This window comes from Lupinus angustifolius, chromosome LG02 (genome assembly GCF_001865875.1).
Source record: "Lupinus angustifolius cultivar Tanjil chromosome LG02, LupAngTanjil_v1.0, whole genome shotgun sequence".
NCBI lineage: Eukaryota > Viridiplantae > Streptophyta > Magnoliopsida > Fabales > Fabaceae > Lupinus > Lupinus angustifolius.
This window is the reverse complement of record NC_032010.1, coordinates 4,993,633-5,020,278: the sequence shown is the minus strand read 5'-3', so window position 1 is coordinate 5,020,278 and position 26,646 is coordinate 4,993,633. Positions and strand designations below refer to the sequence as shown.

The 26,646-nt window shown below is 31.6% G+C and overlaps 2 protein-coding genes across 4 annotated transcripts; both read left to right on the top strand.

Moving 5' to 3' along the window:
• LOC109334026 (nuclear transcription factor Y subunit A-3-like) lies at positions 3,705-8,501 on the top strand. Of its 2 annotated transcripts, XM_019569604.1 has the most exons (6): positions 3,705-3,843; positions 5,813-5,949; positions 6,410-6,558; positions 7,573-7,740; positions 7,814-8,232; positions 8,265-8,352. In XM_019569604.1, exons 1-5 carry the CDS (start codon positions 3,830-3,832, stop codon positions 8,210-8,212), a joined length of 867 nt encoding a protein of 288 aa, XP_019425149.1. In that variant the 5' UTR covers positions 3,705-3,829; the 3' UTR covers positions 8,213-8,232; positions 8,265-8,352. The 2 variants fall into 2 exon arrangements, with proteins under 2 accessions (XP_019425149.1, XP_019425144.1); XM_019569599.1 differs by having other exon boundaries at positions 7,814-8,501.
• Positions 11,254-16,722, top strand: LOC109334019 (PHD finger protein ALFIN-LIKE 4-like). Of its 2 annotated transcripts, none has more exons than XM_019569592.1 (5): positions 11,254-11,540; positions 13,076-13,108; positions 13,495-13,723; positions 13,904-14,039; positions 16,094-16,722. In XM_019569592.1, the coding sequence occupies exons 1-5, from the start codon at positions 11,444-11,446 to the stop codon at positions 16,379-16,381; spliced, it is 783 nt and encodes a 260-aa protein (XP_019425137.1). In that variant the 5' UTR covers positions 11,254-11,443; the 3' UTR covers positions 16,382-16,722. The 2 variants fall into 2 exon arrangements, with proteins under 2 accessions (XP_019425137.1, XP_019425140.1); XM_019569595.1 differs by having other exon boundaries at positions 13,015-13,108.

Here is a 26,646-nt window from a genome sequence, read left to right as displayed (position 1 = left end):
ATTGAATATTCATCCAAATGGATATATCCATGAATATTCATTGAATATAATAGATATATTCTAATTCATTTATTACTAAATTATTCATTGAGCTTCATTCATTTAAATCCATTACCTCGAATGAATATATTTAATTAATTTAATTTTATTGATTTGAATGAATTGTGGATTGTAGATAATTTTATAATCTCTATTGCACACGTTGCCTCTAGGTCCTGGATCCGTCAATGACATTATGTCTTATAGTATAGGTAAATCATTTTGTTACAGTATCAACATGAATACATGTACATTTGTCACTTTAAAGTGTATTAGACATAATACTTTAGTCATGTTTATAATTTTGAAGTGTATATGTAGAGTTTCAATCTTTTATAAAAAAACGATTCCAGACCAATCTAAATTGCATATAATATTTGAATTGGATTTAATAAAATGTCTTAATTTAAATAAATCAAACCTAACTGTAAGTTAAATAAGTATTTGATTTAGAATATATATTTTTGGCCTAAAAATTGATCTAAAGTGATCACAGACACCCTTAAGTATCACTACCCAAATTGCTTATGCTACTTTAAAACACGAGTTTAGCTCTTACATAACTACTGGTTCTAGTTAATTAAAGAAATTCATTTTTTTTTTCGAACTTTATTTCCCTCCGTATTCTTCTGAAAAATATTACTTGAGACTGAAAATTTGAAGGTCTTCTGCTGCAGGCATTAAAGTAAAATACAGAAATCTATGAGTTAGATGGCATCAATAGTTAATATTAGATTCAATGACCAAAAAACTATAAATTTCAACATAACACAAAACGACAAAACTATAAATTGCAAAAGGAAAATGGTATATCAATGTACTAAATCCTTTTACTAATCATCTTATCCACGAGAAAGTAATATATATTATAAAATGATACTTTATTTATTAATGATTGACTTATAATTTACATATCACTTTCTTATAGGTAAAATGATTAATGATAAAATTTAGTAAGAAAATATAACATTACTTAATTCAAAAACAACTATCATAGCCTATCTTGATCTTCTCACCTTTGGGATGAATCCAAAAAGCTGGTGGACCCCACCAATTTTATTTTTTTTCTTAAAGATACTTTCTCCTATCAAATAAACTAGTCTTCCTTAGACTATTTTTTTCACTCTCTTTCCTTATTCTCTTATACCAAAGTCAATATTAATGACTACTTATTAATAATATTGACAATTAGGATTGCCTCGTTCGTGCTCATGCAATGGTCGTTAAAATTAGAGTGAGCATGAACATGTCAATTTTTAAATAAGAATGAAATATCATATTATGTTCGCCTTAAAGATCGATAGGACAGGTTTGCGGGCCGCCCTAATTAAAATTACAAAATATATATACAAATATACAAATGTATATATATTAGTCATGCAAAATAAACAATACATAATTTGCATACATATATACAAATATATTTGTCATAATAAACAATCATACAAAATATAAATGCATATATAATACAAAATATACATAGTACATATTTTGCATACAAAATACAAAAAGAACATTACCTATAGATATAATATACAGAATACAAATGTATATAATAAGAAAATGATAGTATTTTCTCACATTTGATATAACAATTCATGTAAAAATGAAACACATTTTTTATATTTGACAAAATACATATACATTTGCATACTTGATATTCAATACTTTCTCCGGTAATGACTGTGGGTCGCCCACTTTGTTCGCTTAAAATGCTCGTAGGCGAATTGAGCATTTTGGGTAGACATTTTAAGATGGATGAACACATTTTTCATGTCTTGTCCATCCAATAAGTGTGGGTGGGCATGCCCTATAGACTTTATTCAAATTGTCAAGTGATACTTATTAATCTTCATCCAAAATTTAATGAGTGTAATATATATATATTATCAATTATCAATGTAAAGATTTATACACATTCATTTGAATTACTTTTTTTTAATTTTAAAAATAATTAAATATAAATAGTGAATAATACAATCATATTATATATGACTTATACACCGTAATAACATATATCTTTTTCTCAAATTTATTTATCTGAAGTGTAAAGAAACTCAATCAATAATTATAAGTGCCTCTCTAATGCTATACAAGGATGTCGATAAAAGCAAGTTTTCACTGAAAAACTAAATATTTCTCATATCATGAATAATAAATGCATCAATTTTCAATAAAACAATTAATTTTATTGTCATTCTTAAAACGTGTTTTTTGCATCCATAAAAACAATTAGAAACACAGCCAATTTAACTGAGTCTTTTTTAAGTTTATTAGGCATCAATTTTTTTTTGGGTACAATTAGGCATCAATTAATTACAGACTAGAATTATCTATACAAATTTTGACATACTTTTTTAAATATTAAGTATATATACTGTTATGAAGAAGCTCTTCAAGAATTGGATTACTATTTCATTTTAACTTCCCCTCTTTTTTCATATAATATTTAATCTAGAGTAAGAATCACTTTGATCTCTTAAAAAATTATGAATCAATTTGGTCAATAATTAATTGGAAAATTCAAACTAATTTCCAAGATATCAAAAGCGAGTCAAATTAATCATTTTAAGTATTTTTATTAGTATTATTAATACATATTAGTCATTAAACTAGTTAGAATACTGATATGTTGATACAACAGTTCAACTAATGATTTACAAATTAAATCGTATAAATTATATATATATATATATATATATATATATATATATTTTATAGTGGAGATCCACTTTCTCCAAGAGTAAGTTTTTTAAACTTACTTATCATTTTAGTCATTAATTTTATGGATGTCTACGATTTCCTTAAGATTAAGGACCAAGATGAGGAGTAAGTTTATAAAACTTACTTTTAAATTAAGTGAATCCATCCTCATATATATATATATTATACTATGTTTAAAAACTAATAAACAATCAAATAAATACTTTTATTAAATCGTTTGTCAAGACTAAATATGTGACTTAGTGATATAGAAGTTTAAACAAAGGTAATGGTTCTCTATCTAATGTATTTTTATCATTTTAAAAAGTCAAATTGAGACTGGATTTTTTTTATGAAAGTGAAATATTCATGTACTATCGGTATAAAGATTTATCTATAATTAATATATCATTTATGATTCAATTGTATTAATTTTTTTTTCAAGAGAATCAATTATGATTAAACATGAATGATGAATGATATATTCATAAGAGTTTAAAATATATACACTAACTAACAGTGTAAAGTTTTTTACACTGTCAATACATAATCCACCATTGATTTGTATTACTTTTGCTTGGGAGTCAAAAATGGTTAACAAATAAAATATGGATAATTTACTGACAGTGTAAAAAACATTTATACTGTATACATATTAAATCATATTCATAAGTATAAACTCCTTCAATTGTTAGCCCAAACATTTTTTTCTCAATTTATAAATGATACATAAACCTAAGATTATAATATCTATATATTGTCGTATAAATATTTACAAATGCAGTATATCATCTAACATTAATTTTTGTTTAAAAATAATTGAAAATAAAAAATGAATAATATACTGAATGTACAAACTTCTTATTGAATGAAACATTATTTTTCTTAAAATATAATAGAGAATTGCAAAAGGTAAATAAATAGGGAAGGTGGATTGAGAGTGCATTTGATGTTTGTTAATGAATGCAAAAGGACTTATGAGACGTGCCTTGAAGTCCCTAAACTTAAAAAATTGATGAAGTTCCCTAGACACTAGTGGGCTACCACTTTCACTTTACACACTTCTATCCTAAGCTTTACTACTTACATGCACAGCTTCTGGTTAGTAACAAAAATTCATTCTTTTTCTTCTCCACTTTACTAAATTTCCAATCTTTCTCTTCTTTACAACTTATAATCTTCTCTTTTCATCTACTTCCTTCTTTTTTCTACTTTTCTTAGTATTTTTCCTCTTAAGTTGAAGTTTTGTGACATGGGTATGCTAGTAAATCTATAAAATGGTGGTTGAACTTTTAGATAGTGGCTCTATGTGCATGGTTGTGTTTTTTGTGAATATTATGTGTAATTAACCATTTCTGAAAAAACTTTTCAATTCTGACATGTCTTTTATAATGTTACAAAAGCTTTATGACATGAAAGCATGAATTTCTTTTCATTTAACTCCTCACTCCATTTTTGTTTTTTTTTTTTTCATTATCTTTTGAATTTTGATGTCCCTGTGTGATTCTCTTCTTACTATATTTTTTTGAATGTTTCACATGCATTCTATCTCTATTCTATTGTATTGATTGAAGTTGTGTTTGGCTTGTTTGATTTGTTGAGGTTATAACGTTTTAATTGATTTCTAATCTCTGTTTTTTTTAAGATATTTATTAGCCTTCTTATGGATAGTAATGAAGTTCACACTCTATGTTCCCATTTCATTGTTGTGAAGGGAAGTCCAAGATAAAAGGAAACAATAAAGAAATGTGGATTTTTGAATAATTTTTTGTAATTTGAAACATTTTCCTCATCTGTGATTTGGTTTACCGGATAGCTGTTGATTAAATTGAATAGCAGCTGTAGAGTGTTGTAATTTGAATACCTCATATGTGTTGCGGTTATTGCGATTTATTGCGATTGCGGTCGTTGCGATATGGTTTGAGGCTGTTGCGGTGTTAACTATTTTGTGATTAAAAAAATATTTTTGAATCCGATGTGGTTGTGCTGCGGTGCAGTCCAATGCGGCCGCATCATTGTGATTAGGTATCACACCAAAATTGCGGTGTGATGCGATTGTGGCGGTCACCACAACCACAATATTGCGGTCACATCGTGTGATATGATCCACAAATTGAATCACTGGTTGCACATAAAAAGAATATAGTTTTTATTGCCTCTTGCTATAGTTAACCATTTTGTTTGCATAAAAGATTGCATGTGACTTTCTATTGGGCAATTCAGATGTAATGGTTAACAAAAGAAAAGTTGATTCATAAATTGAAATGTTAAGCAGTGGTTTAGTTGAATCTCTATGCAAACTCCTTGCAATTACTTCAGATTGTCTGATTTCTTTGTTTTATTCTTTGTCCCTAAAATCTTCCTTCTCAATTACACAAGGCGTTGGTCTAGTGATGTAGGGCCTAACTGGATTCCGAAATAGACCAAAAGGTCAAAGGTTCGATTCATAGGAACAACACTTGTTGGGAGAGACCACACACCTGAAAGGGATTAGTTCCTTACTCATAGGGTGAGGGGATACCCTTGGTTATACAAAAAAAAAAAAAGAGAATATTGTTTTTAAAATTCACACGCTCAAGCTCACATGCAGCCATGTACGCCCATATACACAATGACTTTAATTTGCTTCTACACAAGTTGCTACATGTACTTGTTTGTACTATGTGTAGGTGCATTTAGAAATCGGCATGTTCATTTATAGTTTGGTATGCTAACATAATTCTAATTTCGAATTTCTCGAAGTGTTGGATTTACTTTTGGTTACTAATAAAAACTGCAACAATCAATCTCATAGGTATTTTACTTCCAGAAGTTGTTGTTGTTGATTGAGAAAGCTGTAGATAAATTCAGGTCTACCATATCAGTTTTTCGGAAGGTTAGTTGTAATTCTTACAGTTTCTGTCAGATAAGCCTTGAACTATAGTTGAAAAATGAAATAAAATTGAAGTAATTATATGAGAAAGACTCTGATCTGTGTTCTGCACATTTAATTTCTGATTATGTTTTTGGATGCTCATTGTGGGGTACTTTCTTCTGAATCTGATGTTCATCAATCATCAATGTCCAAAAGTTTGATCTTGAAAATGAGTATTCTGCCACAACAATGTCACAAGACTAAGCCACTGACTTTTCAATTTCAAGAACAAGATTCATCTTCGAGTCAGTTGACCGGTCAATCTTATCCTGAAGTCGGTTCAGCACAATCAGGTATTGTGTATTGAAATCCTGTCTATTTCCGTAACTTCGAATTTTGGTTCTCATCATTTGGTTTTGTTGTTTTTTCCTATTTTCTATGGTAAAGCTGCAGCAGAACTAAGTATGGTAAAAGATTAAAATGAAGTGATGCCAATATAAGATTATGATCTAATTGTAAAGAAGTATCTCCTCGTTCAGCCATGACTATAGGATAACAATGATATCTCTTAGAATAACTAGGCCTTACTAATATTCATATATATTACATTTTTTTCTTTCAAAAGTTAGCAAGATTTAGAGATCAATGTTTTGTCAATAAACGTATTTTATGATAGAGCATTATGGCGACATTCGATCCATGTAGCTGACCCGACCTAGTGGGATTAAGACTTGGTTGCTGTTGTTTCAAAAGTTGGAACTAATCTTAAATAGCTTATTGGTGAATATTGATGAGTGTTTGCTTTGATACTAGGTCAATTTTCTATCCAGTATCGCAATTCCTCTGCTTGTTCAACACTTAGCAAAACTTGGGCTAAGAGTGTGGATGGTTTAGCCAACTCATCTGCCGGGAGTCAGGATTTTGCCTTCCCTCCTTCACAAATGAGTCACAACCAGTTACTTGTAAGTAGATACATTCTTATGCCTTGGTTGACGGAATATATTTGCTAATCCTTTTCATATAATTTGTGTTTCGGGCTCGTATTGCGTTCCACCATGCTGAACCATACTTTAGTGGCTTGTTAGCAGCGTATGAGCGACAGTATAATGTAAGAGAATTATAGTTTATTCATTTCTTTTTCATTATTGGCTGTTTGTGCAACCTTGTTTTCAGTATATATATATATATATATATGCTGGTGGGTTGTGTTAATAAGTACTGAATGGACATTGTTTAAAGAATACAGAATGATTATGTTGACATTGGAAAACTAACTCCAACAGTTCCCAATACAAAATTACATGTTTTGCTTCCTTAAACAATGTCCTTATATTTTCCGAATTGAACTGGGGTGAGTCCTTCCAAAGCACTTAACAGCCTTTAAAATCGATGTTGGTAGGAGTAAATGCTGCTGTCGTTGAATACGCTTTATGCCTTTATTATGCGTCTTTAAATGTATAATTGAAAAATCCGTAGTTCATGATCTCTGTATTTGTTTTTATACATACATCCTTGAGAATCTTTTCAGCCAGTCATCCATACTAAATTAGTCTTACAGTTTTCTGTGCTAAGATAGTTTGCCAACCCTACAGATTCTTATTGTTCTTAAAGTGGGTTTTGGGAAGTATCTTTCCATTTAAAAAATGTGTATAAGCTTTACTTTGCATCTAGGACTTTTTTATTACAAACTTTTTATATTCAGAGATGCAATCTTTATAGGACAGCTTTGCCATTGGTTATTCGCGTTGACTTTTTGCTTAGTTGATTAAAAAAGTAAGTGGGTTTCTAGCAACAATAGGAGTACAATTCCATCTTCAACTCTTTGGATTCTCATCACATGACATTTTGTTCCGTAAATTAATGACTTAAAAGTTGCATAAGTCTATGAAACTACTAGTGACTTGAGTGCTAGTAGCACCGAGAAGAATTCTGACTACCACTGAATTATGAAATATATGATATCAAAATTTGAACAGATTCATCATGCCCAGCTAATGGGAATGGCTCCTGTCCGAATCCCTCTGCCACTTGATCTAAGTGAGGAACCGATATATGTGAATGCAAAGCAGTACCATGCTATACTGAGACGTCGACAGTATCGTGCAAAACTCGAGGCACAAAATAAACTTATCAAAGATCGCAAAGTAAGTACGTTTTTGTTTACTCTCCTTTCTAAAGTCAGTTTCTCTTGAAAACATTATGAGTATTGTTATGCAGCCATATCTTCATGAGTCCCGCCACCTACATGCATTGAAGAGAGCTAGAGGTTCTGGTGGACGTTTTCTCAATACCAAAAAGCTTCAAGAATCAAAGGCTAATTATGCAGACGATGGTTTAGATGTTTCAGGCTATAATAATACGCTGTTGAATCTGAGTGGAAATATGTCGGAATCTAAACTGCCACAGATGGAAAACTACATAGATGGTGCTTCCACAACCACATGTGCTGATGTCACTAGTGCATCCAGTAGTGATGACATCTTCCAGCAAAAGGGGTCAGACTTCAGATTATTATGTGGTTACCCTTCTCACATTGGAAGGAATATGCAGGGTTACTCGGCTGGTATGGGCGGTGGCGGTGGTCGAAATCAACACCATCTATCTGTCCTTATGTGACAAACTTGTATGGCACATCAAAGCAAGTTATTCTTTCAGCATTCAGTTGGAGAATATGACTGCTTGTGTTCCATTGGGAAGTCATCCTTGGCTCATTATATTACATGTTACTAGTGTTTATGTTCATTTTCGAGGAACAATGATATTGAATTATTGACCCATGCTTGTTTGGGCAAACATAGCAAGTTAAGGACTTAAGCTTGCTTGTCAAAAACAATACTTCTCTATTTTGATATTATATTTCAAAATGTTTTGTTGGAATGCAAATGGTTTTGAATGTGTTGTCTGATTGATCATGTCTTATATGGTGGCTCATAAGAAAGCGAGGCATGTCCTGTTTGTGGGGCACCATGGTCGTGTTCTCGTGACGCAAACTTACGATGGGACTTTATGGCCTGAAAGTGTTGGCCACCACGACCGTGGATCGGCACACACAAGGTTATACAATGATTCATGATGTCATGTAGGCTAGCATGGCCGTGGATAGTATCGATTGAGAAAGTTTGAATCTGCTTAGGCTAGCATGACCGTGGATAGCATCGACTGACAAAGTTTGAATCTGCTTAGGCTAGCATGGCCGTGGATAGCATCGACTGACAAAGTTTTGAATCTGCTTGCTTAGGGTTATCGTTTATGTATTGGGTGCAGACAATATGTTATACATACAAAACTACATATATTATGTATACCCTACGCGTGCATGAGTAAGAGCTCTTACATATGGCATTGTACTAGAGCTTGCAATCATGGTCTCAAATATTGATATTTTCTCGACACTCTAGATTGGAGACGACTGAATTTCGTTAACAAACTCTCTTTATCCCATTGTTTGCTGCATAATGACTTGGCTGCTCTTCATAACTTAACTGAAACTAGCTCTGTTAGGTCCTTGTAAATTTTGCTTAGGTTTATATGATCTTTGATAAAGCCTTCATAAACATTTAGTGGATAGTTGTTTATTGAAATATCAAACCAGAATCCATACTTTATGAATTGTTGTTGCTATTTGTAGGTGCTAAGATGAGAGGATATTTCTTGTGCTTATATAATTTTCCAAAGTTAAAGCTTAACTTTTTATGTATGCCCCATGACCCTCACTCTAAAAATTTAACAACTTTTTTCCCAATAAATAACTTTAAATTTTTCTTTTCTTTTGTAGAATATCCCAAAATATCCTCTCTAGAACATAAGTATTGTTCCAAAATGTTGTCAAAACAAGACTTTTTGTTTCCAATTGTGCCTTGCTTCACTCCACTACCAACCCCACCCATGGAATTTATTCACATTTTGGGTTTTTATTTAAAATTATGACTTAAGATCAATTGAATGGTCCATAATTTTGGTGTATAGAATGAATATGAGCATTTTATGATTCGTTTGTCAGTTGGATTTTGTAAGAGAATGAAATAAAAATAAAGGTTTTAAATTTATCTCACAAATATATTTTCGACTCAAACATTTACCTTCCCTCCGTGACTTAGAAAAATAGTAATTACCTTTCATTTAAATTACTTTTTACATACATTCTAAATTTAAAAAGATGAGTAAAATATATCTTTTATCGTTGAAATCCCAAAGAAGGGGAATGGAGAAACATTATTGGAAAAACACTTTTGAACAAATCAAACCCACATGCTTTATTATAAAAGATAAAATTGAAAGAGATAGTTATCTGTAAGGTTGGTAGTGTAAAAACTCAAGTATCATGTATTCACTTAGGGTGCATATATGATGTGTATATATGTGATGTGATAGTGTAATTTGTTCATACTTTGTTGCACATATTCAAATATAACTAACTTTCAACTTGCTTGATTTTTTGTGCATGAATTCTTGAGTCTATATATGGTCATATGTTGATATGGGATGTTTTGATTGGATATAATTGTGAATGTGATTACATGCGTGTAACATATAGGTAATGTGTGAGGACCCTCTCATATTGTTTATATTTGTTTTTGTAGACATACAATTTTACTACATTCTTCCATTTACAAAATGGGCATTCCTATTGCGCAATATGGATGACTTGTAAGCATAATATTTAAAAATGTTAAAATTCAAATAAAATGTGATTCAATATCTAAATTTTTGTGTGATATAATGTAATTTATTCGACTTCTTTTCAATCAAGTTTTTTTTGTTTTCTATTTCAAATTCTTTGTTTATTTATATTTAGTTTTATGAGTTTTTACTTTTTTTTATTAATCATCATTAGCTATTCTAAAATGAGGGGAACGTGATAATTTTAAAAAACAATTGCAAATAGGCATCCCCACATCAACTTTTGATTTACACATGTGAGCTAAATGGGATGAATGACTCATTTTATCATCATTATTAAATGATTTTTGCAAGTTGAATTTTGATGGCGAAATGAAAAACAATGTTATAAAGTTAAATGTATTTCATGACTTATAATATTTTTAATTTTATATATTATTTTTTAAAACTTAACTCACAAATAAATCAAAACGTGAATATATTAAGTGTTGGAATTTTAAACATCTAAGTTTTTATATGTGAACTCATTCAAGAAGTAGCTCAAAAAATGATTAAGTAGTTGTGTATACGCCTTAATTTTCCACTGAAGATCCAAACTGTCCAAACTAAAAAAAGAAAATTTTAAAAGTTTATATCATTTCATTAATGTGTGATAGTTGTTTTTCAAAAGAAAAGTATAATTTTTTATAGTTACTGTTTTCTAATCAAATGTTTTCTCCAAAAAATTAGTCCATTTTCCACTTTTCCTTGAACTAGTATTTCTAATTTGGTTTAATTAACTCAACACTATAGTTAAGTCCAATTAAGTATGACACAATGTTACATATATGAATATCCGTGAATTTTTTTAAAAAGTTTTTCATTTTCAACCTTCCTAAAAGAATACAAAGGTTTTCATTTTAAACCCTAGAATAATGTCATTTTACTATAAAAATTAATAGAAGTGTTTGTTTTGATTTTTGACCCAATTCATTAGTTTTGAAAATTACATTTTTAGAGAAAAAACCTATTGAAATATTCATTTTTTTTAAAAAACAAATTTAGAAGAAAAAGAGTAAAACAGTAGTCACCATTCACCACCTTCTTCTCTCTGGAAAATCTCTTAAACCTCTTCTCTTAAACGACTTCGTTTTTGTTCTTTCACTATTTCTTCTTCTCCTACTACTACTACTATTCTACCCTCCCTCTCTTTGATTTGTAGTGTGTGAGAGTGCACGAGAACCTGCAATGGACTCGAAAGCACAGTATAATCCTCGCACCGTTGAAGAAGTTTTTAGGGATTTCAAAGGCCGAAGAGCTGGTCTAATCAAAGCTCTCACAATCGGTAATCTACTATTATGAAGAAAAATTTCTTTTTTTTTTCAATTCAAATTGAAGTAATGTGCTTTGTTTGTGTAGATGTTGTTTCCCAGAAAAAAAAAATTCAATTTTTATTATTGGGACAGCAAAAAAGTCTTCAGTTTTGTAAATATGGGTTTAGTTTTCTGAGCTTCAATTTTTTTGTTGTCTTCATCTAGTTCACAAAATTCTCCTTCAGATTCACTTCTATAACTGACAAATTTTGATTTTTTTTGAATGGGAAATTACTATGGCCTGGTTTTATTTCATTACATTCTGCACCTATGTTGTTTCATGGAACACATTTTAGGTTTATGTTGTTATTTCATTTAGGTTGTAGTTACACTCATCTACTTCAACTTTATATTGTACTACTAAGGGATGCAAGTCTAATTGAAAAATTCCAAAGCAAAAGATTTTTGGTTATTCAATGTTAGTTCCTCTACAAGTTTATGTCTAAAAATCAATAGAAGACTTTGATGTGGCTATGCTGGCCCTCAGCCACCTAAGTTTTTTTCGTTCACTAGTTTTTGGATGAAAACTTGAGAGAGGAACTAACATTGCATAACAAAAAATGTTTAACCAAAACTGCTAGAAAAATCAGTCGGGCACACGAGAAAAAAGTTGAGAGATCTAAAATGCATTGAAGCCTAAATAAGTTCCTTAACATTGCCATGTGGAAGAAACTCGTTCTCTAACAGTACAGATGGAAGAATGGTTTAAGAGGTTGATTTTTGTCTCCTTCATTTGAGTAACAATTCATGCCTTCCTGTTGTAATATGGATACAGCTAGAGGCACTTGGTTGGTTTAGCTCGTTGGAAACTGAGAATGTTGAAACTACCATAGTGGTAATGAGTATAGTCTAAAATTATTATGTTATTTTAAAATTGTACTGTCTAGTAAATTTGTAGGGCATTTGTTTATTTATTTTGTATGTTTTATCCTTTCATGTTCATTTCTGTATAGTTACCTCAGGTTTGCTTTTGCGCTTCATAACCTGCCATTGCTATATGGTGCATTTCTTGTGCTTTGCTATCAGGACATTTTTGGACTTTGGATTAGATTATTTCTCGGAAAATGGTTGCTTATTTTTTGAATGCTCTCTAACAGAGCTAGTGATTATAAACTGTTTTGAAGTTTTTTGGGTACTACCAAGGGTATCCCCTCACCCTATGGGTAAGGAACTAATCCTTTCGGGGTGCGTGATTGCCCCTCCTAACAAGTGTGGCTCCCGGGAACCAAACCCTTCACCTTTTGGTCATTCTAGGAATCTAGGGGAGCCTTACACCACTAGATCAACACCTTGTTAGTAAAATGTTGAGGTTTGAACACAAAATAAGCTAATCCAAACATACACTTATTTTCCTGATAATTTTATATTTTTTTCAATACTTTTTTTTGACACTTGACTTTTTATATTTATTCTTTAAAACTCTTCTATAATTTATAATTTCTATAGATGAAGGTTTTGAAAGCCTCTCACACCGATGAACTTTTTTTGCTTGGTTATGCTGTTGCAGATGTTGAAGAGTTCTACAGTCAATGTGATCCAGGTTCGCTATACTCTCCCATTCACATAGTCTTCGTGCACAACGTGGCACCAATGTGTTTTACATGGGCTTGGCATGGTGTAATGTGTTCCCATTAAGGTCAGTTAGTGGTAATCTTTTATTGACTGACCTGGGGAATACATTCACTTGTCAAGTCATTCTCCCATATACATTCTTGTATGCAGAGCTAGTGAAATATCAAATGCTTGACACCTCTAAAACCTCTCTCAGGAGTAAATTTTCCTTGGCAAATAAATATATTATTACTCAGGTTGTCTAGCTGTGAAGAAAAGTACTGTAGAGAAAGGATTAGAAGTTATTTTGTCTGGACTATATTTCTTTCCTATTTGGTGTTTGTGTTTTACATATCAGCTTCTTCATTCTTTCAGAGAAGGAGAATTTGTGCTTATACGGCTTTCCTAGTGAGCAGTGGGAAGTAAATTTACCTGCTGAAGAAGTTCCGCCAGAGCTTCCTGAGCCTGTCCTCGGCATTAACTTTGCTAGGGATGGCATGCAAGAAAAAGACTGGTTATCTTTAGTTGCTGTCCACAGTGATGCATGGTTACTTGCTATTGCCTTCTATTTTGGTGCCAGATTTGGGTTTGACAAGGCTGACAGGTATTTCATACTTAGCTTAAATGTTAGCTGAAGTTGTAAAGAAGTTGACTTAAGATGTTTGAAAATAACGAAAAAGTTGGGGTCCTACTTGTTTGATTTGTCACATTGATTTAGTTCTTCTAGTCACGTTTCTTACTCATCCGTGTACTTATGAGTCACGATTTGCATTTGAATTTGCAGGAAACGCCTGTTCAATATGATTAATGAACTGCCATCAATATATGAAGTTGTTACTGGTGCAGCAAAGAAGCAAGTTAAGGAGAAGTCTTCAGTTTCAAACCAAAGCGGCAGCAAATCTAAGTCCAGCTCTAAAACAGTAAATAATGTTTTCATACTCATACCTATATGCCATACTTGTTTCTGTGTTGCAGTGCAAAAATCAGGTTGGTTTTCAGGTGTGGTCTGTGTATAGATACAGGCCCTCTTTAAAATAACATACCATGGTCATTCAGTCAATTATTTTTTATGGGAATCCAGTGTAGACTTTTAAATATTAGAAAGAATGTGGAAGTGTCATAGAAAATGGTGAAAGAATGTATAACATGTATTAAATCTATATATCCAATATCCATCTTTAGAAGATAAATGTAGTACAGGATTGGTAGTTTTATTAGAAGATTATAGTATTATTTAATCTTATATATAGTGAATCACAACGCAATGGCATGCTATAGCTGAATTGTGAAGTGGAAATGACCCATGTCATTCCTAGTTGTTAGGTTGGGGAGTGGTTCAGTGGTGCAGAAGTCAAGGCTAATTTTGCGGCGGAAGTAGTGGTTGATGGGGTAACTACCGGAGATGATGGCAACTTTGGCCGTTTTCTGGCTTTTCCTAGCCATTTTCCAGCAAGTTCTTCTCCTCTGCTGCCTTCGTTTTTCAAAGAACAAGGAGGCCTTCTGCAAACTTGTAGATTAGGGTTTTCTTTCACATTTTTGTTTCCTTCAGTTTGTTTTACAGGTTACCCTAACCTTAATCCATCAAAGATCTATTTTGCACTAACTTTAACTTGTCAGATGTCTTATTTACCCTCATTTGGTAAGTCTTGGTGTTATCCTTGCTTTATTCGACTGAGACTTTTCAAATGTCTTATTTTGCCTTTTCCAAGTTCCACCGAGACTTCTTTATCGTCACAAAACGTTTTCTCTCTCTCTTGTTCTAGCCTTCCTTCTCTAATGTTAAACTTATGTTAGATCAGGAGAAACCATTTCTAGACCATGGGAGATATCAAAGACTTGCAGGCAAGTTGGATTATCTAACTATGATTAGATCAAATATATCATTTCGTGTAGGCGTCAATTCCTTAATTCACCACTTGATAGTCACTGAGATACAATTGTTCGAATCTTGAGATACATTAAAGGGCCTCTCGGAAGAGGATTGATCTATGAGAACAAAGGTCATACCTATATTCTCGCCTACTCTGATGCAGATTGGGTTGGGTGCCTAGATGATAGGAAGTCAACTTTGAGTTATTGTGTTTTCATTGGTGGCAACCTATCTTACGAAGAAGTAAGAAATGTAGTGTTGTTGCTAGATCACGTGCAGAGGCAGAATACAAAGCAATGTTTGTTGCTGCAAGCTGCAAGATAACTTGTTTGGCTCAAACATCTCTCAGAGTTAAAGTTCCGCAAATTTGAATCTATGAACCTCATTTGTGATAATCAGAAAGCTTTATATGTTGTCTCCAATCCAGTCTTTCATGAACGGACAGAGCACATAGAGGTTTACTGTCATTTATTGGCCTTAAGGTTATTGTTGGAGAGATCAGTACATCGTTTATGAATTCCAAGGATCAATTAGTACATATCTTCACTAAGTCTCCCTGAGGTCAAAGAATATGATATATATGTGATGTGACGAGCTGGATGCATTCGACATATATGCTCCAGCTTGAGGGGAAGTGTTGAGATAGTTAGAAGATTTTGTATTTAATCAGGTTTACGATTATGGAATTATATCACGTAATTGTTTCTCTGATTCCATTTCCATTTAGTTAAGGATTTTCGCATGTACTCTTTCATTATAAATAGAAAATGTTGAGTACACAAATCATCAAGCATTCACACAAACAATTTACCTTTTTCAACTCTATCATTCTAAGAACATTATTGTATTTATTTAATTAATTAATTAACATAAAAACAATAAAAATGTCTTATATTATTATTCATCCATAATAATCCAACAAACATGATATAATTCCAGAACATGGTTTAAATGGAATTCAAACTGGGTTCTGTTGATGCACTACAAAGTTGTGTGGGTGGTATAACAATACGTGACTTATATTATTGCTGGTGCTATCATATTTGTGATTCTCTTTTACTCAACTAGTTTGTGTTCTAATGTCATTGATTGCTTGTGGAACAGCATGCTCCAGAATCTCAGGCTAGACAGACAAAGGCCGTACCCTTACCATCAAAAGACGAGGACGAGGATGATGATGATGATGATCTGGACGATGAAGATGAAGAAGAACACGAAGAGACCTTGTGTGGTGCATGTGGTGAAAATTATGGCACCGATGAATTCTGGATTTGCTGTGACATCTGCGAGAAGTGGTTCCATGGGAAATGTGTGAAGATCACCCCGGCTAGGGCAGATCATATCAAACAATACAAGTGCCCATCATGCAGTAACAAGAGAGCTCGCCCTTGATACAAGGTAGCTTCCATCATTGACAAGCTGTATGGGAATCTTTGCTGTTTCAGTTGTCTTGTTTTTCTTCCTAGACTTTGCAGTTAATGGATAGTTTCTGTTCGGCAAATCCATGTTTCATTTCAAGTAAGATTAAGGTTCTGTTGTTGTTATAGTAGTCGTAGGTTGTGCTATGTTGGTTTGTTTTTTATCAGGTGCATTCAGTGAATGCATGCCTTTTTGGGTTTAATGTATATCTATAGTTTATATATTGCTTAGAAAATTGAAGTCTTTTCATGGATTTTTAGAGAGAAAACTAGGTTAATGAAACGGAAATTTATTTAATGATGTCTATTCACCTATTCTATGCTAATGTGATGAGTTTAAAATCTATGCACTATCAGTCTAAAGTTTTTTACACTGTCAGCATATTATCCACTATTGATTTGTATTACTTTTGTCTAAGAGTCAATGATAATTAACATATAAATAGTAGATGATTTGTTGATAGTGTAAAAAATATTTACACATTCAGAATATTCATATTAAATCCATATGTCATTGGTGCTAGTTTGTTACCCCTCCCCCAAAAATGGAAGTTTTTTGTGCCTTTTCATTTACCCATTGTGCACACATTAGAAAAGCTGGAGATATTCTAGGTAAAGAATTTATACAAGATTGTGGAAAGAGCATTATTAAGTAGTGGTGTTTAAGTCCAAACCGGTTACAACTGAAAACTGATTCAAAACAAATTGAAACTTCAAATACCGAATGTGATTGAATTGTGTTTAATTGGTTTTTTAAAAATCAACCAGTTATGTACTCTTGGAATTCGATTGATTTAAAATGAATTGTATTAGTTTCGCCTATTAGGAGTCTTAGGAATCTGCAAAAACAAAATTGTGAGTTGAAGTGTTTAACACTTTCGTTCATTAATGTTCTAAAAGAAGTTAGAATGTAAATACGATAATGAATTAGTCATATGGTAGATTTAATAATATTGTATGAAGTAAAAATATATGCTTACGAAGTAATATATTTATACTGCAGATATGATATTTCTTTTCATTAATATAATTAAGATGTTAGGTTTGTTTTCTTCTTGTATAAAATACAATCATATTGAAGAAAAATAATCAATGTCAACTACTATTATATCCAACTGTTTATTTTTTAATGATAACATCTTATTATAAATATAATACTCTTAACCATTTATCTATGCGATACTTGAGTCATCTTCAGCTTTATGCAATGAAATTGAAACCATGATTCGTGAGTGGTGGTTTGAAGCTTTCATCGTCAGCATACGACTAGTTTGACGGTTTCTTCATCGAAGCACCATACTTCTTCGCTCGTGGTGGCATGGGTGAGGGAGAAGGTGGGACAGTAGTGGCAGCAACCAGGTGAGTAAGACTTTATTCTACATGCTCGTTGGTATGACTCGATCATGATTGAATCCAAATAAGATGGGATCCTATCGGATCTAGGTTCAAGTTCAAAAATTAGATTCATTCAATATTTAGAATCAGATATGAGACATGCATAAGCCTCTCTGACATGTCCTATGATCTCACATTATCGTACTTGTGCGTGTCTCTATTCAATTTTATATAAAGTAGTGATATTTCTTTGATTGAGAGTATCATTGATTCTTTAATTTTTTCATTATATATACATTTAACAATATAAATAGTTAAATACATATATCATTTTATATGTTAAACTAAATATACATAATAGTAAGTAATATTGAGAATATTTTATATCAATGAGTATGCACTATATTTAATCGGATTTAGGATCAAGTTCGATTTCAAAGACTGACTCGTTCGATATTTAGGGTTGAGTTAGCTTGAAGTTTAGGATCAAGTCTGGATTTAAGAAAATGATTCAACTAATATTTAGGATCAGATAAGGAATAAACTTTACCCAACCCATATTGATCCCAACATTAGAGGGTATATTGCCCATGATATCCCAACATTAGAGGGTATATTGCCCATGATATGTGGCTACCTATTAAATAATGAGCTTTTACTATGTTTGTCTATTAAAAAATTCAACAATTAAAAAATATTAAAAAAAAGTCATAATTACGACCAATTATACTATATATAATTTTTGTTTTAGTCAAATTTTTGATAATTATCATTTTCTAATAAAACTAGCAATATACTCATGCGGCCAAATGGCCGTTCCATATTATATATATTAAAGTCAAATTAGTACACAATACAAATACATAAAATAGCTTAGATTGAACAATTTGAAATGATAAAATTGAATGACATAACCAATAATTTTTACGTTGAATCTTATTATTATTAATAATATAGTTGCCAGGAAGGAAAAAATTACCTGTGAAAAGTTAACCATGGAGGAATTGTGATGAAATGAAACAAAATGTTAACTTATTGAAAAAAAAAAGAGTGGTTAGAGGGATAAAAAAGTTTAACATGTGAATTTTTCAATTTCGAATTTATAAAACATCATTGGTTCCAACTACATTTTGGGATATACTTTTAGAATTTAAAGATTTCATCCTTATTTCCGTTTAAATATGTTTGATTATTAGGATTATGCAATGATTATTAGGACATGTTTGATGCAATTAATAATATTTACTTTAAAATGATTAAGCGATAATGAATTTATAAGAGAACAAATTTGAAAAGGATAGTCAATTAGAAAATCATGAGCTAAAAAACAGGCAAGCAAGTCCATAAAAGATATTAACGTATTATATAGGAATTTATTCAATTTAAGAATTAAATGATTTAAAAATTATTCCTAATAATTCGTTTTAAAAAATGTGAATCAGTTAGGTCAAACAAATCAATAAAATATCAATGGAATCTTATGATCAATATGTCATCTCATGTTAATAAAAAAAAATTGAATGTCACTCATGTATAATATACTACATTTAAGTATTTTACATGAATAGTTTCTCTCCTAACACAATTTCAAATATATTCTTTTAACTCAATTTCAAATTATCCTATAATATTGAATGACAATTAAGGGTTTTAATTCTAATTTTTTATTAAAATGATTTCTGTTTTCACATTCTACAAAACTAATGGGTTTCTGAAATGGAAATATGTAGTAAATTAATTGTAAATATTCAAATGTGAGTCAAATTAGTTATTTTTAACATATTTTTTAGCACTGGCTAAAGACTAATTTGACTACAAAAATAACTGATTTGATCCACATTTAAAATTTTTTGGATTATTTTAAATATTTTCAATTTTTAAAGGACCAAATTGGTAACATCGAAAAACATAAAACTAAAATTATTATTTACTCTTAAATTAACACATGCATAACATAATAAGTTAAATTATTCATAATGACGCCATAAATTTAACAATATGTAGTAACGTAACATAATAATCAACATATATCACATAACATGACACCACGATAAATATTAAGAAAAACGGAACATATAAATATGCAATTAGGCATAGTTAATTTGTTAACAATCAACATAAATACACAATTTTGAGACCCTCAAACAATAATGTTGATTCTAAAACAATATTTTCTGTTATGCATATCAATATACTATCTCATAAGTTGAAAGTTATAAACAATTATGTATATTATAATGATTATTAAGATGTGTTAAACGACATATTTAGAGAGTTATTGTTGGGAAATTCAGAACCAATTTCTCTGTGATGCAAAATGGACACTTGTGAAAGCGGCAAATGGATAAAGAAAGTAGAGAAGAGTGGAAGAATAACACCAAGAATTTTAATGTGGAAAAACCCCTCAATGTGAGAAGGAAACAACTACAAGACCTAGTCCAGAAAATATCTCCACTATAAACGATATGATTACAATATTTGATTCTCTCTTACAAAGAGGATAACACTCAATCTCACCAAAAATGATGGAAAAACAAACTATCTCTAGCCTCTCACTAGGAATACAAATCTCACACTATGCGGATAAACTCTCTCACTTTCTCTCTATGATGTTGTTTCTCACTTGCTTGTTATATATCTTCCTCACAAGTCCCTTATATATAGTGAAAGGGAGGAAGGCTCCATCATAAATACATAATGAATGATTAATTGTTGTCATACTTTTCAAGACACTTTGAAAAGTGTTACTCCAACTTTCTAAATTGGACTTCATAATTCTCAAGAGTCAAGGAATAATTTCAAAACTTTGGAATAGCCACCATTGAATGATTCAATGGTTCATCTACCAAGATTCATTGGTCTTGTTTCCATATCAATTAGGAAGAATTCCCAACAATTATGAATAAGACTAGACACAATGCAATTTATAAAACTTCATTGGCTCCAAGTAATTTTTAAAGGATATGTTTTTAGGATTTAATTAAAGGGTTCATCCTTATTTACGTTTAATATCCATATACTATCACATAGGTAGAAAGTTGCCAATAATTATGCATACTATAATGGTTATTAGGATATGTTTGATGCAGGGAATAATATTGGACTTACATTTCTCAATATTATGACTAGCGTGTTGATTTGTATCTATCAACCCGCATTCTTATTTTTTCGATATGTATATTTTTGTGTTACATTCTTTAAAGAAAAATAATTTAATATAAAAAATGTTACATAAAAATTCAATAAAGATCAAAGATGTAAGAAGATTAATCAAATATAGAATTGAAGAAGAAAAGATAAAAATAAGAAAATGTGTAAAAGAATAATGATGTATTGTGAAAAAGAATAAAAGTAATACTTGGAAGTTTATGATGATTATTAATTGAGGAGTTACAAAAAGATAAATTTAGAATGTAAAAAATTATGTCATAGTAGTTATTTATAGCAATGTTATTAAAACTAGACCGGTCATCAAACCGGTGAGGGTATTGGTTTAGTGGTTTAGTGATTCAACCAGCGGTTCAGTAATTAAACTGCATAGGATTAAACCGGTTAAACCGGACAAACATGCTTATATATATATATGTGTGTGTGTAAACCTGTAACAAAAATTATCTAATATGTAGATACTCAAATTTATAATTCATATTTATAGTCAAAGTAAGAATTCTCATAAACAAACAACTTTAATAAATCCAAAGTCTAAATTACAAATACAAATAGTAATCTACAAGTACTTGTCTTACTTAACAAACTCGAAACATATGATGCATGTTCATAACTCAGTCTACAAAAGATATTATATATTTAAAACTTTAACACCAAGGAATCAAAATTGTTTCATATTGAGGTTCCATTTCTTCACCATTTAAGCCCAAAGCTTGACTAACATTGTCTTCAACTAGGTTCACATTCTCCATAGGATTGAGTTGTGCATCATCATCATCTTCTAAATTTAATTGATCTACAACAATATCATTTTTTCATACATCAATTTTCATACAAGTTAACAATAAAATACATTAGTTATTAGAACCAAACCTGACAATGCAATAAAAAACATACCAATGTCATCAGATGAGGGTTGGATAGAAATATTTGCAAGGTCATTTGGTAAGACCTCATATGTTTCTAAATTAATTGGGCCATAATTTTGATATCTCAAGTGATTCCTGCATTTATTGATTTAGTTATATATACATACATAGATAGATAGATGTAAAGAAAGACATTTGAGTTCATATATATATATTTTGGTTAATACCTTTGTTGTAGCCTCAAGTTGTAGCGAACAAAGACAAGATCATTCAGTTTTTGATGCTCCAACCTATTTCTTTTATTTGTATGAATGTGTTCAAACACACTCAAATTTCGTTCACATCCAGAAGCACTGTATGTTTGACATAGAACTCGAACTGCCAGTTTTTGCAAATTTGGTGCACGACATCCATAAGTTTCCCACCATTGATCTGCATTGCATGTAATTTAAATTTACTTAACCATAATGAAAGGAAATAATAAAAATTAACTTATCAACTATGAGAGACTAATTATACCTGACATCACTTTACTTCGTTCACGTATTGCAGCTGACCTTCCAAAATCTAACTCAACATTTTTGTATATTCTCATCTCACTTGTTAGCTTATCTAGTAAATCAGGATCACTATAAGCATACTTCTCAATTACATCCAAAAGGCCAGATGTTGTGAACTTATGTTTTTCAAATTCTTCGACATTGAAGAAACAATGTGGGTTTAGCCAATATCCAGCAGCATGAAGATTTCTTTTCAATTGCAAGTCCCAACAACTATCCATAATGTCGAATGAAGGCTTGACTTTAGTCTTGTTTCTTTGAAACCTCCTCTCCATATCATGTCTAGCTTTAAAGATTGCTTGATAAAGAAAACCCATCGCAGGCTTGTCCTCACTATCAACAATACGTAACACACGAACAAGCAACTCGATAAGATTGACAATATCAGCATATTGTTTCCAAAAGTTTGAATCCAATACTTCTTCCACACATTTTTTTTTCCTTAGCATCTTTAGAGTAAGTTGAGCTTGTCCATTCTCTAGATGTTACCAGAGATCTAAGTGCATCTTTTTGTGCCAAGATACTTTGTAATGCTACGAAATTAGTAGCAAAGCGAGTTGGAGCTGGACGAAGTATTTCTTTTCCATGAGTGTATTGTCTCATTAGAAATAATGGATGACAATGATTATATAAGTATTTGGTAATGTTTGCAGCATACGATACCGTCTCAGCTACTTCTAGTAACTTTCCAATGTCTTGCAGTACACTTGGAAAGAAAATCAATGATATTAAGAGGAAAAGTTAACAAGTAACTTGTTTCATGCAAAAAAGACACAATAGAATCGTTCTTCCATTATCCGCAATAACTTGTTTGCAATGCGCCCAAGCTAGATCTGATCTCCCCCTATAACTATTTGTAGAAGTATTTTCTGTTGATGCTTCTTGTGATGTTGGTAATTCGGGTTCAGTAGATGCCATCTATTTCTATAATATGAGTAATTAAAAACAATTCCATCATAACTTGTGATGTGCCTATTGTTGAATATATGAATTTGGGTTTTTGGGAGATTAACATAGAGAGGGTAATTGGAATAGGAGATCCCAAGAATGTAATATGCAAAGCAGTGCATAAACTAGAGGCTGACACCTTAGTCATGGGAAGCCATGGTTATGGATTCATCAAGAGGTAATGCTAATAAATTCTTTATACTTTTCTAGGGGTGTTTGAAGACAAGGTATAAATGTGTAATAATATAAGTAATACTCTTGATAAAGAGTGCCAACACCAATTAGGAATAAAAGGGGTAAGTTTGTCTTGGAAAATGTAGTCTATTATTTCTAGATATCTTATAAATACAATAACAATTCGACCTTAATCTTACTAGTCGGAGTTGTTACTTTAGTGCGTTCTATTTTATAAATCAAGTTCTTTGTGACAAAATATTTCTAAATTGTTCCTAATCGTTTCGAGTAAATCTGTACTAATACAAGGTTATTGTTTTTAATTCTTAATGATTAGTTAACATTGGTCTGTAACTAAATAGCTTTCTTTGTTCCAACTTGCAGGGCACTCCTAGGATGTATGAGTGATCACTATACCAAGTATGCAAAATGTCCTGTTGTAATCGTGAGGCAACCTTAAGTTGCCCATAGCAGAAACTAGTTTCCTTTTAAAATTCATTATTATCATCATATTGTGTAGTAGCTGCATTTACCTGAAAAAAGTTCAAGGGCAAAACTTCAACTAGTTTACATTCACCTATTGTTGCCTAATGCCTACAAATTGTGTAACTTGTTTTTTCCTATGATCAAAAGCAGATACACCAATAATATTTCTCTCATTTTCATGTATATTTATGTAAATGAGGTCATATAGTAAATAGAAGTGATATACATACTTATTGAAATGTAAAAACTGAAGCTAAAAAGAAGTATTAACAATTTCAATGCATAAATCTGTACAATCTTACCTGAGAAGAGAAGAAGTAAGCTTGGAACTTTGATGGTGAAGGAAGGAAGTGTGGAAGTGAGATGTTGGAGAACTAAAGAAGAAAGGGGATTAAGAAGAAAATGGATTAAGAAGAAAGGGGATTAAGAAGAAAATGAATTAAGAAGAAAGAGGATTAAGAAGTGAGAAGAAAGGAATGGTCTATTCGTGTGAATGAAGAAAAGGGGTTTCTAATTCTATGTGCCTATGTGGGGTTCTTTAAAATAACATGTATGAACCAGTCGGTTCAATCAAATTCCGACCGGTTCACCGTTTTTGGCCCAGTTTACACCGGTTTTGATGCTTAGCTGACACAACACTTGTTTCGTACTGGTTTTGGGACCGATTGGCCGGTTCTCCGGTCGAACCGGCCAGTCCGATCCGGTTTTTGCATCATGGATTTATAGTTTTGGCTAGTATAAATACCATTCTACTATTGTAATTTGATTTGATGGATTGACATAGACCTTGCTATAAAGTACTAATCCATAATTTGAGAGACTTGAAGATAATGAAACCAAAACAAAAGGAAAGAAAAACATTGGACCCAATTTTAAATGTTTATAAATGTGAATCAATTAGATTAAAAAAATAAAAAAATATCAATAGAACTTGATGATCAATTTGATATCTTCATGAATTCAAAACAATCTAGTTAAGAGTTAATTTAACAAAAATAATTGATTTTCTAATCAAACGTAAGAGGTCTATTTGGAGTGTGAAATTGCTTGTAGATTTGGAATTTAGGATTAATATTTTAATTTAATAGTTTGGAAATCTAGTATCTTATTATTAATAGAATGAGCTAATGATATTACAATAATGAACCTCTCCATTTTTGAGCATATGCAATTAAAGGGTATTTCTGCCATTCAAAATTACTTTCTTTTTCTTTCTTCTTTTTAAACACGCCACTCTTCCTTTCTTCTTAAACATGTAACACCCCGAAAATTACCTCAAAAAATCTTATTCAAAAATGGGTACTTTTATTTATTTATAATGATGCTATATAAAATTTATTTCCTTATATTCGTTTCATTTTCGGAACATCACTTTAAATAACATACAATGCGGAAAAACAAAAACACCATTACCTAAAGGTAATAAAAATATAACTCAATATAACTTTGAATCATACTTCATTAGAATATCATAAAATGTTGGTACAAAGTACAAGGTGGAACCTAATCGTCGCCCAAATAAAATTACTCCAAAATAAATACCCTACACATGTACACTAATCAAAAAGCACAAGGTCCTATGTAGGTATAACAGTTTCCTCCAATCCTCCATGCCCCCTCCTGGGACATCGAAAAACGGTAACTCAGAATCCTGGCAGAATGATCCATGTGAACAAAACGCGAATAGAAGACAAACAAAAAGAAGAGAGAGTAAGACATCTAATAAATATTACTCATTGACGGCGTGGAATTACACGGAATATCACATCCAGACAGACACACATAATAAACACAATATATATATGACATATAAAAATGCACAATGATGAATGATGTTATAATATCAGATTATGAGGGTCAGAGTCCACAATCTCATTGTATGAATGTTATGCTTGTTTCATCCATCCTTTCACCAATATCCTCCCAATATACTATTCGGAAATAACCAAGAGTACATGTCCCATAACAAGCCGATTTGAACGCATCAAAATTATTCCCCGCAAGGATATATGATCGATCTATTCCGAAGAACTGCCCATTTTAGGACGGTGTCGTATCAAACACTTTCTAGGCATCCCTCTCATTGATCCTGATTGAAAAGAGGGGTTGTCAGAGATCGTCTAGTTTGCGTTGTAAGAACTGTCCGATCCAACAGAATACCTCATCCAGAAATACAAGGGACTCGTCTCACCTAGACTCACCCTCAAGACTTTGTTGACGAACCATCACCATCGTCGTCCCTCTCAACATCTCGGGGCTCGTTCGTCTCCCTAAATTTCCTCTCTACTACTTCATTATCCATAATGAGTATGCACACTAACCGAGGTTAGCCGATTAAACCTTTTAATCATTATTTTATATGATTAGCCCAACCTAAGATATCTCCCAAAGGAATGCTTCATGTGGAACTCGATCTTATGTCATCACGTAAAAGATGGATAACATCCTTACCATTACGAACCATCGCTGAATATCCTAGACGACCACATGGCCAAGCCTCTTACGGTCATAATACCTCGCTGCGTGGTATCATGTAATCCTTTTTGGGCATTTCCCTAATCACGACATCACAGTCGGCAATCTTGCCCTAAATAGGCGCAAGAACAAAGGTACTTGTATAAGTTTATCAATTTTGGGCACCAAACTCATTCATTTGAGTCATGGTCTTTCCCAAGGGTAAATACACTTCACACCCAAGT

Bases quoted from the DNA above. Each gene is read 5' to 3' on its own strand.
- LOC109334019 (XM_019569592.1), top strand. From the start codon at position 11,444: ATGGACTCGAAAGCACAGTATAATCCTCGCACCGTTGAAGAAGTTTTT. The intron at 11,541-13,075 runs GTAATCTACTAT...ATGCTGTTGCAG, and splicing joins AATCAAAGCTCTCACAATCG to ATGTTGAAGAGTTCTACAGT. The intron at 13,724-13,903 runs GTATTTCATACT...TTGAATTTGCAG, and splicing joins GGGTTTGACAAGGCTGACAG to GAAACGCCTGTTCAATATGA.
- LOC109334026 (XM_019569599.1), top strand. The intron at 6,559-7,572 runs GTAAGTAGATAC...AAATTTGAACAG, and splicing joins TGAGTCACAACCAGTTACTT to ATTCATCATGCCCAGCTAAT. The intron at 7,741-7,813 runs GTAAGTACGTTT...ATTGTTATGCAG, and splicing joins AACTTATCAAAGATCGCAAA to CCATATCTTCATGAGTCCCG.